General features: G+C 36.0%; 1 protein-coding gene across 6 annotated transcripts; it reads right to left on the bottom strand.

The window, feature by feature from the left end:
• Positions 1-1,218: 1,218 nt before the first annotated feature.
• On the bottom strand, positions 1,219-12,528 carry LOC117615880 (villin-4). Of its 6 annotated transcripts, none has more exons than XR_004584076.1 (24): positions 11,553-11,879; positions 10,096-10,231; positions 9,740-9,839; positions 9,369-9,437; positions 9,045-9,281; positions 8,669-8,846; positions 8,448-8,580; positions 7,939-8,101; positions 7,690-7,837; positions 7,445-7,545; positions 6,713-6,868; positions 5,831-5,899; positions 5,662-5,730; positions 5,385-5,522; positions 5,079-5,207; positions 4,571-4,718; positions 4,417-4,427; positions 3,642-3,782; positions 3,159-3,284; positions 3,008-3,073; positions 2,318-2,645; positions 2,027-2,226; positions 1,745-1,935; positions 1,219-1,657 (listed from the first exon to the last, which is right to left on the bottom strand). XR_004584076.1 is itself a non-coding variant. In XM_034345048.1 (24 exons), the coding sequence occupies exons 3-24, from the start codon at positions 10,149-10,151 to the stop codon at positions 1,822-1,824; spliced, it is 2,880 nt and encodes a 959-aa protein (XP_034200939.1). In that variant the 5' UTR covers positions 10,152-10,231; positions 11,553-11,613; positions 12,328-12,528; the 3' UTR covers positions 1,219-1,821. The 6 variants fall into 6 exon arrangements, 4 of the variants coding, with proteins under 4 accessions (XP_034200939.1, XP_034200941.1, XP_034200940.1 ...); XM_034345048.1 differs by adding an exon at positions 12,328-12,528 and having other exon boundaries at positions 1,219-1,935; positions 11,553-11,613; XM_034345050.1 differs by adding an exon at positions 12,328-12,528 and having other exon boundaries at positions 1,219-1,935; positions 10,096-10,215; positions 11,553-11,613.
• Between the last annotated feature and the right edge of the window lie 764 nt (positions 12,529-13,292).

The following is a 13,292-nucleotide window of genomic DNA, read 5'->3' as shown; positions in this document are numbered from 1 at the left end:
ACCAAAAGATTTCCTCATCTAACAACTAGGCATGCCTACCAAGGTAGTGAGCCACCTTATTACATTCTATGGGGCTATATCGCCATCTCACTAGAGTGAAAGAATGTGTGACGCACTTAGCTTCTTAAAAAATGTGACCTTCCACACACGCAAATCCTCCCCATATTTCTCAATAGCAGTAATAATATATTGTGCATCCCCTTCCACTTCAATAGTTTCGATAAAATTTTGGTGGGAAAGATCTATCGCGACATATTTTTGCTGGGATATGTCTATCCCATCAAAGTCAGTGTTCTTTTAGGCTCTCGGATTGCTTTAGAGTTTCAGTTATATATGTTGAGTTTTGTGGGCTTTGATTGAGATTATGCTTAATTATAGTGATGTGGGCTAGTAGTTGTTTGTGCATTTTTTGTCCGTTTTAGTTTTGCTTTTTAGCGTGTTACTTTTGTTGCAATCTTGGGCTTGGTGCTTTAGATATGTTGACGTCTTAATTTGTGTTGTTGAAGATTATCTTTTTTTTTTTTAGGACCTTTCTTATTGAGAGGGACGATAGTATACTAAACTCACACACATTACACATATGCTATTACTCGAACCCAGAACCTTTGTATTGTTGAAGATTATCTAATTAAGTTGTTCTTTGATATATTTTATTTTATTTTTTAAAAGAAAGTTGGAGTGGATTACCATTGGATCAGATTAACTCTTAAATTTTGATTTCTGAAAGTTTGACTTGTGAAGCTAGCAAGTTATCGAATTAAGATCATAAATGAATTATCTAATTGAAATCATAAAATTCAAATGCTATTATATCGAATTCGTTTACAGGTCTACTTGAAACAATGAATGAGACTTTGCGAGACATTAGGAGAGATGCATTTGAATGACTCGAAGCTAATTGGAAAAGGCGGATGGGGATAATATGGAAACATTAGCCCATTTAATTTAATTTATTTGCTACATTTCTGGTTCAAAAAATAAACTGAATACATGTTTCGATCTATTTTGCTATGAAGACCAAAAGGAAGAGGGTAAATTAACCTGGAGGTAAAATCTTATTAGCCCCTTATCACCTATCAACTCATAGCCAAAGCATTCATTTAGTAATGAACCACACAACAATGTTAAAGAATTTACCTGTAATTAATTTTCAGTTAAACTGACAAGGTTAAAAATGAACATATTTCTAAGAAAATAAGGGGTAGGAAGGCACAAAGAAAGGCAAAAAGTCACACTTTTATTGTCAAAACAGGAGCGATTGGTTTTTACACTCTGCTGTACACAGTGTCATTCCTCAGATATCAACACAACCTAAGTATGCATATGCAAGCCCCCTAATTGCTCTACTGAAATCAATTTCTGAATCCAGAAAAAGCAACCAAAAAAAAATTTCAAATTTTGAATAAAAAAATTGAAAATGAAAGACAAAAATGCAAGCTCACAACAAACCTGTGACCAGAAAGAATACCAAGAAGCTAACTTAACAAAAATGCAAGCCTAGACATTCAAACCAACTCAAAAGGACAAAGAGGGGAAAAAGATTAGAAAATTTGTTTGTTGTTTCTGTCCAATCATGAAAACAAGCTTCTTGGGAGCAGAAGCAGCTAAAAATGCACTGATGCTGTCCCTTTCACTCCTGAGAATCTGTGTTCCCCCACTGCAGGAAGAAAGCACTGTAATCAGAATGCTTCCTCAGTTGTAATTCAAAGATAACCAAACTGTAGTTTTCACAAGGATTATGTACAGTTTTGCTGGGCAAGCATTCCAACGCATGCAACGTAAACTGCAGGAAGCTGAAGAAAATGCCGAGTATGGGGAGATTCAAAACAAGTAAAGGGCCATTTTAAGCTTGTTCTGTTTCCACTTTGGCAACTTATAAAAAGCATCCTTTGCCATTCCGAAATTCTCCCTGAACTCCTCTGATGACAAGTAAATCTGCTTGTGCGAAACTCAAAAACATAAGGATGGGATTGAAGACATATACTTGTGATGCTATAATTGTTATAATGCAGTACCAATATGTTACCTCTCGCTTCGTCACATCAATATCTGTAATAGGATCTGATGATGTTGTTTTAAGGTGTTCATATGGGTATACTGGGAGACCCTCATCTTCTGCTTCACCCTCCTTCACATCTTCCTCTATGGTGAGGGTTTCTAGTCGACTGGTCATAGAATTCTCCTTGTTATTCGTCTCAAGTTTTGGTTTGGGGGCCCCTGAGTTCACTGCACTCATGGAAAAGGTGCTTTAAATTTAGTACCTCTAAGGAACCGAGTGCAACAATTTCTAACGTGAAGAAGCTTAACCAGTACTTACTTTTAGGCGATCTTGGTATATTGGATTCTCTTGCTGGTCCTGGTTTTTCAAAGCCAGCAGTGATTGATGCTATAGCTGATGATTTTGAAGCCAATTTTGATGAATCTGGGGTCACAGATTTGGGGTATAACTTTCTGACCATTGGTGGTGGAGTTGAAAGGTTCCTGGCATTAGCATTCTCAAAAGTAGCAGCCAATGCATTGAAGGCTGGAGATCTGCCCCTCACACGAACTCGATCAGGGCTGAAAGACATGCTTCTGGAACGCTGTGATTTTTCTGGCACACTAGACCTTCCACCATAAGATACAGGTGCTCTCCGTTTCGGTTTCTAATCAAGCATTAGATAATTAATAAGTTATTGCTAAGCACTAATCTGGCAACAAGATGCAAACAAGTGTCATGTGCAGAGTCACAATGTAGTAGTGGCACACTTGCATTAACGACACAGATCTTAACAAGGGGCAACTATTGATATTGATTAGTATTTATACTAGGCTTTCTCTCTTGTATACTTCCTGTGTACTTGGATTGCACATGCTAATAAAATTCTCTCTTATAGACTGAAAGATGTGAATGGATATGAGAAATGGAGTTGAAAGAGAATTCCGAGCATAGATGCGAATGAAGTCAAGAGAAGTATCTACTCATGATCTATATCTTATGCAATCAATACAACTGAACAAGGCTTACATTTAAAGTTGGAGTACCCCCGTTTTTCAGAATACTAAGTTTCCTTTGGAATGAGTTCCCATGCATCTGTACCCAATAAAAGAAAGGAAAATCAGATTGCCAAAAACATGTCAAATTGTGGTGACAACTTCATAATGATATAGCATCTCACAGAAGATTTTGCAGAGTCCCAACTGAAGAAGCGCGTGAAGAAAGGTGGCTCACTTCCTTCCATGACAATATATATTGAAGCTTCACGAGATAATTTTTCCATAAGAAAATCATGTTCGATAAATTTCTGTCAAAAGTTAAAATTGCCAAGAAATGGTGTCATTAGAAATCTTAAAGAGAGTTGACACAACCAATAAGAGATGTAAAAGACAGTTGAGAAAATTTCCAAGAAAGTTACTGTATCTTAAAAGACAGTTGATACAGCTAACTCAAGTCAGATACAAAATTATTTCCCAGTGCATGGTGCACATCATGTTGTGGAAGAATAGAAGTTTCAAGATACATAGAAAATAGAAATGGATTTATGGGTTTCTATTTCCTGGTGCACTGTGCACATCAGGCTGAAAGGCAAAGAGAGATTTGTGTTTTGCTAACTAGCAGAGGAACCAAAGTACAGCATTGCATCCAGACAAATTCTTTTTACCTCCCCAATAGTTAAAGCATGCATCCTATCCTTGGAGTTGACCTGTTGGCCGACCCAAACAAAGATGTCTGAGTGACAATCCAAGATGAATATATCTTCAGTCATCAAATCGTCCTGGGTGAAGTTGTATATCTCCACTACCTGCAAAAATTACTTCCGTTTAAATCTGTATGCAGAAATAAATTCAAAGTACGATTGCATAACTTTGATGCAAGAAAGCATCAATATTCCATGCAAGTTGAAGATTTTATTCATCTCATTCTTGAGTTCATAATCTGTTTCATGCTAAGATCTATGGACATAGACACAACTGCCAATTATCATGTGTAATTCATAAGGTGCCAGACGTGTCAACTCTCAGAAACCTAGACGCATATATTGAAATACCTAACGTATACAGTTTACTAAGTTAGACAGTATGCCAGCATCAAATATTAAAAAATAATAACCATGTATTTTTCATGTAAAAAATGCAAAACATAACATCTTTATAACTTTTCTCTTAAGTAACTGAAGCTGAATTTTTTGAAGTATCCAAATGAGCGTCCGAAACAGGTGCACAAGAATGTCATGTACTTAGGTTTCAGAGAAGGCTGCTTTTTGTAGAAGCAGTGTCACAAATCATAAGGTTTATGACATGATACAAAATAACACATCGCATGAAAACTAGTACAAATTAGACTTCAAAAAATGCCTGCACGTTTCAGAATACATAGAAGCTATCATAGTCTCACATTCATGTTATGGATTAGAAATGATAAACCAAAATATATACCTTCAAATTGCCTGAAGATCGATTTGCAGTGTGGTCATGATCAAAACAACAGAATGGGAAGAAAAAAGTCAAAAACTTCATGGTTAAAGCCAAATTGAAGAAAGAAATTAGAGCAGATGAAAATGTTACCCTCTAGCTCAGATAAAATTCATACCATTCGAGAAGGTGCAGGAAAATAGGCGAGGGTCACTTTCTGCAGATCTTACAATCTTTTGGCTTGGATACTCAGATTTTCCTCCCAACAGATCCCAAAACTGTTCAGACTCAACATTCTCCTTTTGTGTTTTCGACTGAAGATTTGGCTGCAGACAAATCAGTAGATTAACAAGAAGATCCAAATTTTTTAAATTTAAAATAGCGTACATAATAACCCCTTCATACACAAAAAATAAAAATAAAAATAAAAATAATTAATTAATTAATCGAAATAACCCTCTTTAAAAAAAATGTTAAAAGAAATTAAATCAGCCGAATGAACTCTGCAGTAATTCACATGTGAGTAGGTGACAAAACATACAAACGCATAAATGTAGCACTTTCATGTCGCAAGATTGACTAGCCTTTCCCCCATTATGGATACGTACAAATGAATATCTCACATAAAGAGCTCTATCTTGTACAGCATTTTTTTTAAATAAAAGAAAACATAGAGCATATTGGACCTTTATCAGATCGAGCTGCCTCTCAACAAGTTCCTGGTCATCCGAGTTTGCGAGGCCTCCAGACCACGTAAAGACAGTTGAGCCACTATGTAATATATAGCAGTAGGAGGAATTCAAAGATGATGCAACCTGATGGAAGGGATTAAGGGGAAAAGCAGAGGAAAAAAAGGAGGAGGAATGATGTTAACATAACTTCCACATACAGGACAGGAATATGCACACACACACACACCCCACTATACACAATAGCCTACAAGTATCCTATTGCAAACAGAACCAGGAGAAGAAAAGAAAGAAGAGACTTACTGCATCAACTTGTATTGCTTGCATATTATCTGGCCCAGTTCCCTGGACACGAAATAATGCCACACCATCTTCTTGATATGTCTCGTCTGGAACTTGCTTCTCCGCAACATAGTTTTTGTATCCATCACTTAGACCACCCTGATAGATTTCACAGTCCATTTTGTGGTCATTCGAAAACATGCAAATATTTATAAATGCTGAACACAAGAAGTTTGTTTCTTAATCCTTTTTTTTCTTCTCAATTTTCTTTTTCTCTAGTATCATGGAATCCACAAACCTTCAATACAATTATGCTTTGGAAGATTGAATAGAACTGAATTGGTTCACTGCCTTCATAGATACGAGCCTTGAAATTGGTGAAAAAACATAATCAGTATGTAACGAAGGAATAAGGACAAAAACATACATCAGTGTAACAATAGCATCTACAGTTGAAGGAAAACTACCTGGGCAGCTAGAAACTTCAATGACTCAACCACCTTGCTGGCTAGTGAAATAGCTGACGCTCTTTCTTCCTATTTTGAGTAGTAATTCATATTTAGTAAGCCTTCCATGAGCCATGCAATCTAGATGCATTTAGATGGGCTAAATTTATGAACAAACATATATCTTACTAATGTAGCTTGCAAAAAAGAGGAGGAACAAAAGACACAAGTAACTTCTGAAGGTTATTTTAGTTGAGAAAATGTCCTATAAGCATGATTGTGCATCAAGGAAATAATGTAAACTCAATTTAAACAAGTAAATTCCAAATGCATGACCCAACACCAATCACGTTTCCATAGGTTTTAGTTTCCTCCATTTGCACAAGCACATGAATAGATATAATGAATAAGTGCAAATGCCAGGAGCTAAGATAGATCCTTTGTCTCTGGAGAAGGCTGCATAGCGACAAAGGATTCCTGTAGCAAAACCCAGGTAATTAAAATAATAGTTTTGCTGAATCTAGGTGAGTTGAATATTCCATATCAAAGAATGCACACTTTTTTATGGCTTAAAAAGTTGGATTTACCTTTCCATTAAATCTCTCTTGAGTTTTATAAAGGAACCTTCCCATTAAATCTCCTTTGAGTTTTATAAAGGATTCCTTTATAAAAACTGTATTCATGAATAGAACATCATATATACACTTATTTGACCAGAAATTTATTTAAATAGTTTCCTATTTCCGTGGCATACCCTCAACAGTGCTAGTCATTTTATTTAATTTTAAAAGGCGGCGCTTTCAGGTTCCCTGGCTTTTTCATGGAATTGTTGTAAGGCATTGAATACTTTATGATATTCTGAGCACGGTGTCAAGATTGATAAGATGCTCGGTAAATTATTACCTCAACACTCTGCTTTCCAAACCATGTTCCTATAAGATGCTCCTCTTTATCCTCTCCTGGATATGAATAATGGAAAATATAGCAATCTCCACTGTAAAATTTTGATTGATCAGAAGGTGGAAGTAGAATCTTTTCCTGCCCATTCACACGCCAAACCTGCCAAACCAAGATAAAGCTACCCTTAGCATGACAGCATAAACAAAAAGTGGACACGAGGTTTATCTCTAGTTCAGTTCCTCAGGGGTGGGGGTGGGGGTAAGGGTTTAGGACTCATCCAAGATGCACTTCTCAAAACCTAGAAAGCAATTCGGTACAATGAAGTGAATATCACATCATTAATATGAAACTAAAGCAAAAACAAAATATGGCATCGCTAAATGATTGTTGATGTTTCCACAAGTCCTCATTGATGATGAGTCCAAGATGATTCTTGTAGAATTTTACAACCCCTTAGGTTTATGGTTAGAATATGAATTGACTCTGAAGCACTTCGTCTTTTATATCTTCCTCATCGGACACAGAAAGCTTTCCTGGAACATTCCCCATGTCTTCTTTCATTTTTAATTTTTTTTAAAGGAAAAAAAATGCGGGCAACTGGCTTTGTGGAGCTTGTGTGGACAAATTAGGTTCTTGGTAAAAGTGAAATTTTTCCCGAAAGAGTCGGAAATGAAGAACAAGAACTAGCATTGCTATGTAAGAGCTGTTACAAAGGGATTATACGATATACAGCACCTGCAGATTTCCCGTGCAATCAATGTATGGTTGAGGTTCTTCTTTTACGGGATCAGCTTTCAGTAGACCCTTCACATCAACCCCTTGACGCTTGAGGAGTGCTGCAGAAACAATGAGAAACAACAGAAGTAAGATTTTTTTTTTTTCTTTTATGAGGGTGATGGTGAGGATCACAAGAACAAAATATGTTGCAAGGAAAAAGAAATCAAAATCAAAATCAAAAGCAAAGCTGTTCAATGACTGACCTGCAACCTTGCCCCTACCATCCTCTGACACAGCTACATCAGTTGTTTGAGGCCATGAATCGAATTTTGACCTAAACATTACTGTCTCAAAGCCCTCAATTACACGAATTATGTGGCATTTCGATCGATCAGGACCGCGGACTAACTCCTATATGGTGAGATCAAGCGAATAACAGGTTTACTGAGAATGTACATCAAAATGCAAAAGTGATAGCTGAAAGAAAAAAAAGAAAAGGCAACGACTAGTACTTCTGCAGCTCCACTTGCACTCCGCCTTTCATCAAGAGATGTATTTCTCCCCATCCAAACAAACATTTCCAACCCACAATCTAGAAGATAGCACTTATTTGTGTCTAGCAAATCCCTCGTCAAAGAATCAGCCTCAACTGGTTCTGCCTTCCCCTTCTCAACGCTTAAAAGGAAAATGTACTTCTGTCAGAACTACAAATTGGATATCATAATTCATGATTACGAATAAAACTTCACTATATCAAATGAAGATATCATTATCATAAAGAAGATGCCAAGTATCTGAATTTTTTTTTTTTTTGGGTCCAAAGACGGGGAAGAAAATGAATAGATTTCTTAATTGGATCAAAGAGTTGGAAAAAAAAGAAATAGATGACTACATAAGTGCATTTACGAATCTCTCTAGTAACATATTACCCATTCTAAAAACAATGAGGTGCACTTAACATGACAGAGATCCTTATAAGAATATACGTAATAGAAAAGGGTAAATTAAGATGGCAAATTACCAAAGTAGCTTGGTAGGATAAGAATCAAAACATTTATCTTCATTGGTGGCTGTTTTCCTTGGAAGTGGAGCAAAGCCACCAAATAAACCCCAAAATTCTCCACTTTCAGCATCAGCCATCAACTTCCCATCCTCTACATGAAATACAAGAAGATTGACTCAGAGAGAGAAAGTGATAGTTAATTGTCATTATTGAACTTCCCACTATGTAATTTGACTTACCAATGGAAGCTATCTCACATTTCCCATCATGATATGTGTCTTTAATGTACTGGAGAACTTCTAACGCCTTAGCTCTTTCTTGAATGGATGAGTTGGAACCATTAAATTGAAATATTTTAGACTGGGTATCCAGAATAAAAATGTCATCGTGGCTGAGTGAAGATCGAGCAAAAGGAACCTGTAATGCGGAAAAATGACTTAAAAAGAAAAAGAAAACTAAGGTATACACATATATATGATGTATGATGCATGTGTATGTATATACGTTAAATGCATAAACACACACGCACACACATGCATATTTTTGTAAGTACACATATGTTTGTAGATCAATGAGATTTATTCATCATCAGCAGAAACCTATGCACAGACTTGCCTCTTTGACATGGACAACATGCTTTCCTTTGCACACAAACAACCGTGTCTTGTGTTCTTCAGCCTCAGCATGTTTGAACCCAGATGCAACTCCACCTTCCTGAGGTATGATACATGGTTTGAAATAAGATAGGAACTTTGCAGTTTCATGACCCTGTACTTCGCGATACTGGACAGCACGTCCTCCAAGAGCTGCATCTAATTCAACTGTCTTGACGGCTGCGGTTCCAGCTTCATCCTGTTTTAACAGATCCCTATGTCAGAAAGATATGCTGAGAATTCAAACTCAGGCAAGAACTTGAATAGCGTGAATTTTGGAGTTTACCTGAGAAGTATCTTTCCCAAGCCAATAATGGATATCATGCCGCAAAGCACCACTTTTTGAGGCTGTTGTCTAAGTAGAAAAGGTGAGAAACTCAGAAGTTATTCAAATTATTGAAAATGCACACCATAGGAACTACGTGAAGAATAAAACAGATGATATATAATATCCAGAATACTAAAAATCATTTAGATTAACTTATATTGCACAAAAACCTCATGTGGCTCGTATGATAGCAAAGACAACGTAGAGTATTGAATGTTTAGGGAAAACAGCCACCACAAATAAAGCTTCTGGCAATTGCAGTATATGACTAGAGTAATTCACATGTATTGCTACATGAGAGATGAGTTGGATTACATCTATTCACTTACTTTCAGGATCACATAAGAGTCTCCCATAAAAAAATTTCCATAAGAGGACTTTGGGACAGGAGCAGGACGAAAGTTTTCAATGCGCCATATTTCAAGTCCACTATACATTGTCAAGGAGAATCATAACATGAACCTTCCCAAGAAGGAGATAAAATTACAACCATATAAATCCAAACTTAAAAGAACAGCAATAGGAGCAAAAGAGACATCAGCAGCAACACTGTGGTAATAGTTGCTGTCTTTATGTTCTGTTTCTCTAATAAATTGCAAACTGCATTCATTAGAAAACCGAAAAGTCCAAAACGCAAATGTCAACAATTGTAAAGATGCTGAATATTTCATGAGAAAAAGGATACGCCTTTTGTCCAGATCCCGTGAAAGCTGGATCCAAATCTCTCATGGAAACAGCCATTTTGTTTTTGTAGCTTTATCTATTAAGTTATCCACAACTTTGGCAAGATTGGAGCCAAACCAGCCTGAAACAATTTGGCACTACAAAAAGAGTATAAAAGGGTTAAGAAGATTGACTTCTAAAAAGAACCAGAAACAACTAGATGCGCCTTGCAAATTATTCCATAAGATAGGAGGCAACACGCAGTTCAGAATTTTGCTGTTAGCTATTTCTTTTTGAAGAAGAAAACAAAATTTATTTTACAAAGACAAAATAAATACATAGATGGGAGTAAAACTGTGATTTTTACAACATGAAAGTTAACATAGAGTCAAATAAAACCTTGTGAGCAGCAAAAACTGCCATCATATATTTGTCCTGTGAAGTATGTAACATGAGGCATAGTTTGCCCTAACGGCAAAAATTCCACTGAAGTTTTAGCAGGATTAGATATAGGATGCTCAGTACATAGGTTCAGTCCTAAAGTCCTTAGTTTCACAGATTAAAGCTTCATATCAGCATAATGTATAATGCAATCCACTGATACAGCTAGTTGCCTTTCAATCCTAAATGCAGCTTCAACCAATATGCAAAACATCTTATTGGGAAATTTAGTGTATTCATTCCCAGAAGTTGCAATCAAAATATGTAATTCCAGATAAACTGCCAACTAACTACATCGACTCTCAACTTTTTTATCGAACCCAACTAGAACTACTTTTTTCAGGCTAAAGACATTGAGTATAAGGGACAAGGAAGAAGAGCAAATAAATAATATTTAAATGAATAAACATGACAAAGGAAAATACAAAAGATGGAGCAAAACTGTTTATTGAACCGAACACAAAGCCATGCACAGAACCAAGGAAGCATTTGGCATACACAGATGAAAAGTGCAGGTGAAACATTAATGAAAAATAACAGAGGCAGATACGTAATTCTCAGGTGACATTTTAACACACACATGCGCGGTCTCACATGCGCACGCACGCATTCACACTAGTGACTAAATCACATGAGTCACGGCGGAGAAGACGAAAGATAAACAACAACTAACCCAAAAAAATTCTAAGACCATGGCACAGATACTACGAGTTCCAAGTTTCGAATTTCGGGACCACTCAATTATAATATTTAGCACTAAGTTTCATGGAAAATCATATTTAAACGAAACTAAGAATCACAAGCAAGAAAACACGGAAGTTTCTCTCAGATCAGTGAAATTCAATCATAATAGACCAATCCGATCAAACCCACATCATCAAGAGCAGAGCGACACACGAAAATCAACACTTTCCTAATAAACAAAATGAGTTCAGCAAAATGAAACATTAATTCACAAACCCAACAACTAAAATCTAAAAAAAAACATATTACAAAATGGTAAAAACCCAACATCGAAAGCCCGAATTTTGAGCACACCTGGTGGTTGTTGACGAAGAAATCCCAATCAGAGTCCAAATGAAGCCGACCCAGATCCAATCTAATGCAGATAAATTACAGACAAAACAGAATTCATATGCATTTCCAGGAAAAAATGGATAAAGTGAGAAAAAAAGCTGAGAAGAAAGAAAGTAAAGTGGGGGCTAGAGAAAGAAGAAGAAGAAGAAGAAAAATGAGAATTGTAGAGAGATAAAGAAAGGTGTAGAGAGAAAAAGGTGTTGTGAGAGAGAGAGAGAGAGAGAGAGAGAGAGAGAGAGAGGAGGTTGGAGGGAATGATGAGTTGCCAGGCGTGCTTATCACTAACGGCAACAAAAGAGGACACACTCCCCACAAGCACAGATGAACTGTAAATTCCCCTTGTTCAATTATATAATTGTTTATTAATATTATTTATAGTAATTAATTATTATGTTTTCCTTTATATGTTTTCTTTTCCATATCCCATTAATTTCCATTGGAGGGAATCACTGCAGTTTTTGCTGCTTGGTGAAAAAAGATCAGGATTAAAAAAGGACAAGGTGAAAGCTTTGACTGCAAAAACCAGGTGCTTTTTTTTTGGGTCAGGTGAAAATTTGTTGGTTTCAATACTATCTCTTGCTGTAATTTGTTTACAGTTTGATTAGACAGCAGAATTTGGCAAGTGGGTTTTTTTGATGCCAAGGTCAATGAAACAACAGTAAAATAATCTATAAAAAATGATAGCTAAAGTTGATTAGAGGAAAAATAAAAAGGAAAGGAAAGGAAATGCAAGTACCTTTTGAATTTTTAATCAGTCAGTCTAGCCAACAGGTAGAGATTGTTGCTTCTGCAGCAGTTGGTGTTCATGTGCTGTGTTTTTTTTTTGTATTTTCTGTGACTCTCTGTATCTTTTAGTTTCATCAATCCTTTTCTGGGTCTGGTTCAGATGTTTTTATTTTTAATTTGATATTTTTTTTGTAAATTCAGTAAATGTGTTGGGAAATTACTTTTAAGAAAAATATGGAAATGAGAGAAGTGAAAATAAAAAAATAGAAATAGGAAAGAAAAGGTTGGTGGTGATGGAGAGAGCTGACTTCCGCTTTGTGAGGATTGAAATGGAAAAAGAGAGAAAAACTGGGAAAAGAAAGGGTCGGCTACCGGCCATCATTCATGGTTTGCCCATAAAGCCTAAGGTGGGGCTTCATGTTAGGGACTCACAAGACTCTTTTCTCCCTCTTGGGCTTTTTTTTCTTTTTCTTTTTGTGTGCTCAATTTATCATTTTATCGTTTTCTCAATTAGATGCCCTTAATAATTTTTAATTTGTCTAATTTTTTTCAGGAATAATCTATGAATGAAGATTTAAAAAATAAACGGTTTGAATTGTTGAAAAAAAAACAGCATCTTATCATTTTGGCAAAAACCAGCATCTTTTTCCTTTTTTTTTTTTTTTTTGTCAAACCAGTCTCTATCATTTTTGTTCTCAGTCCAACTAGTACTTAAGTTCAGCTTTGTGTTGTATAATGGAATATTCTTAAATCTCTTTATAAAAACATCTTGGGTTTTGCATGGAGGTCATAGCTCATGTAGTTAAAAGTATTTATACATGCATCTGATGTCCTAGGTTCGATTTTCCCTTCCCCTAATATATTTTGTATAAAATAAATAAATAAACTTGAGTTGGGTACAAGCATTATGCATACAGCTTCTGCTACATAAAAGACTAAATAGTTCAAATGTGTACAACCTTTACTGGTAAACTC

Source organism: Prunus dulcis, chromosome 1 (genome assembly GCF_902201215.1).
Source record: "Prunus dulcis chromosome 1, ALMONDv2, whole genome shotgun sequence".
NCBI lineage: Eukaryota > Viridiplantae > Streptophyta > Magnoliopsida > Rosales > Rosaceae > Prunus > Prunus dulcis.
Note: the sequence above shows the minus strand (reverse complement) of the source record. Positions and strands in the feature narration are given on the sequence as shown.

Coding starts and splice junctions, on each gene's coding strand:
- LOC117615880 (XM_034345048.1), bottom strand. CDS start 10,151: ATGGCTGTTTCCATGAGAGATTTGGATCCAGCTTTCACGGGATCTGGA. Junction 9,438..9,739: donor ACTCTTATGTGATCCTGAAA/GTAAGTGAATAG, acceptor TTTTCTACTTAG/ACAACAGCCTCAAAAAGTGG. Junction 9,282..9,368: donor TTGGGAAAGATACTTCTCAG/GTAAACTCCAAA, acceptor CTGTTAAAACAG/GATGAAGCTGGAACCGCAGC.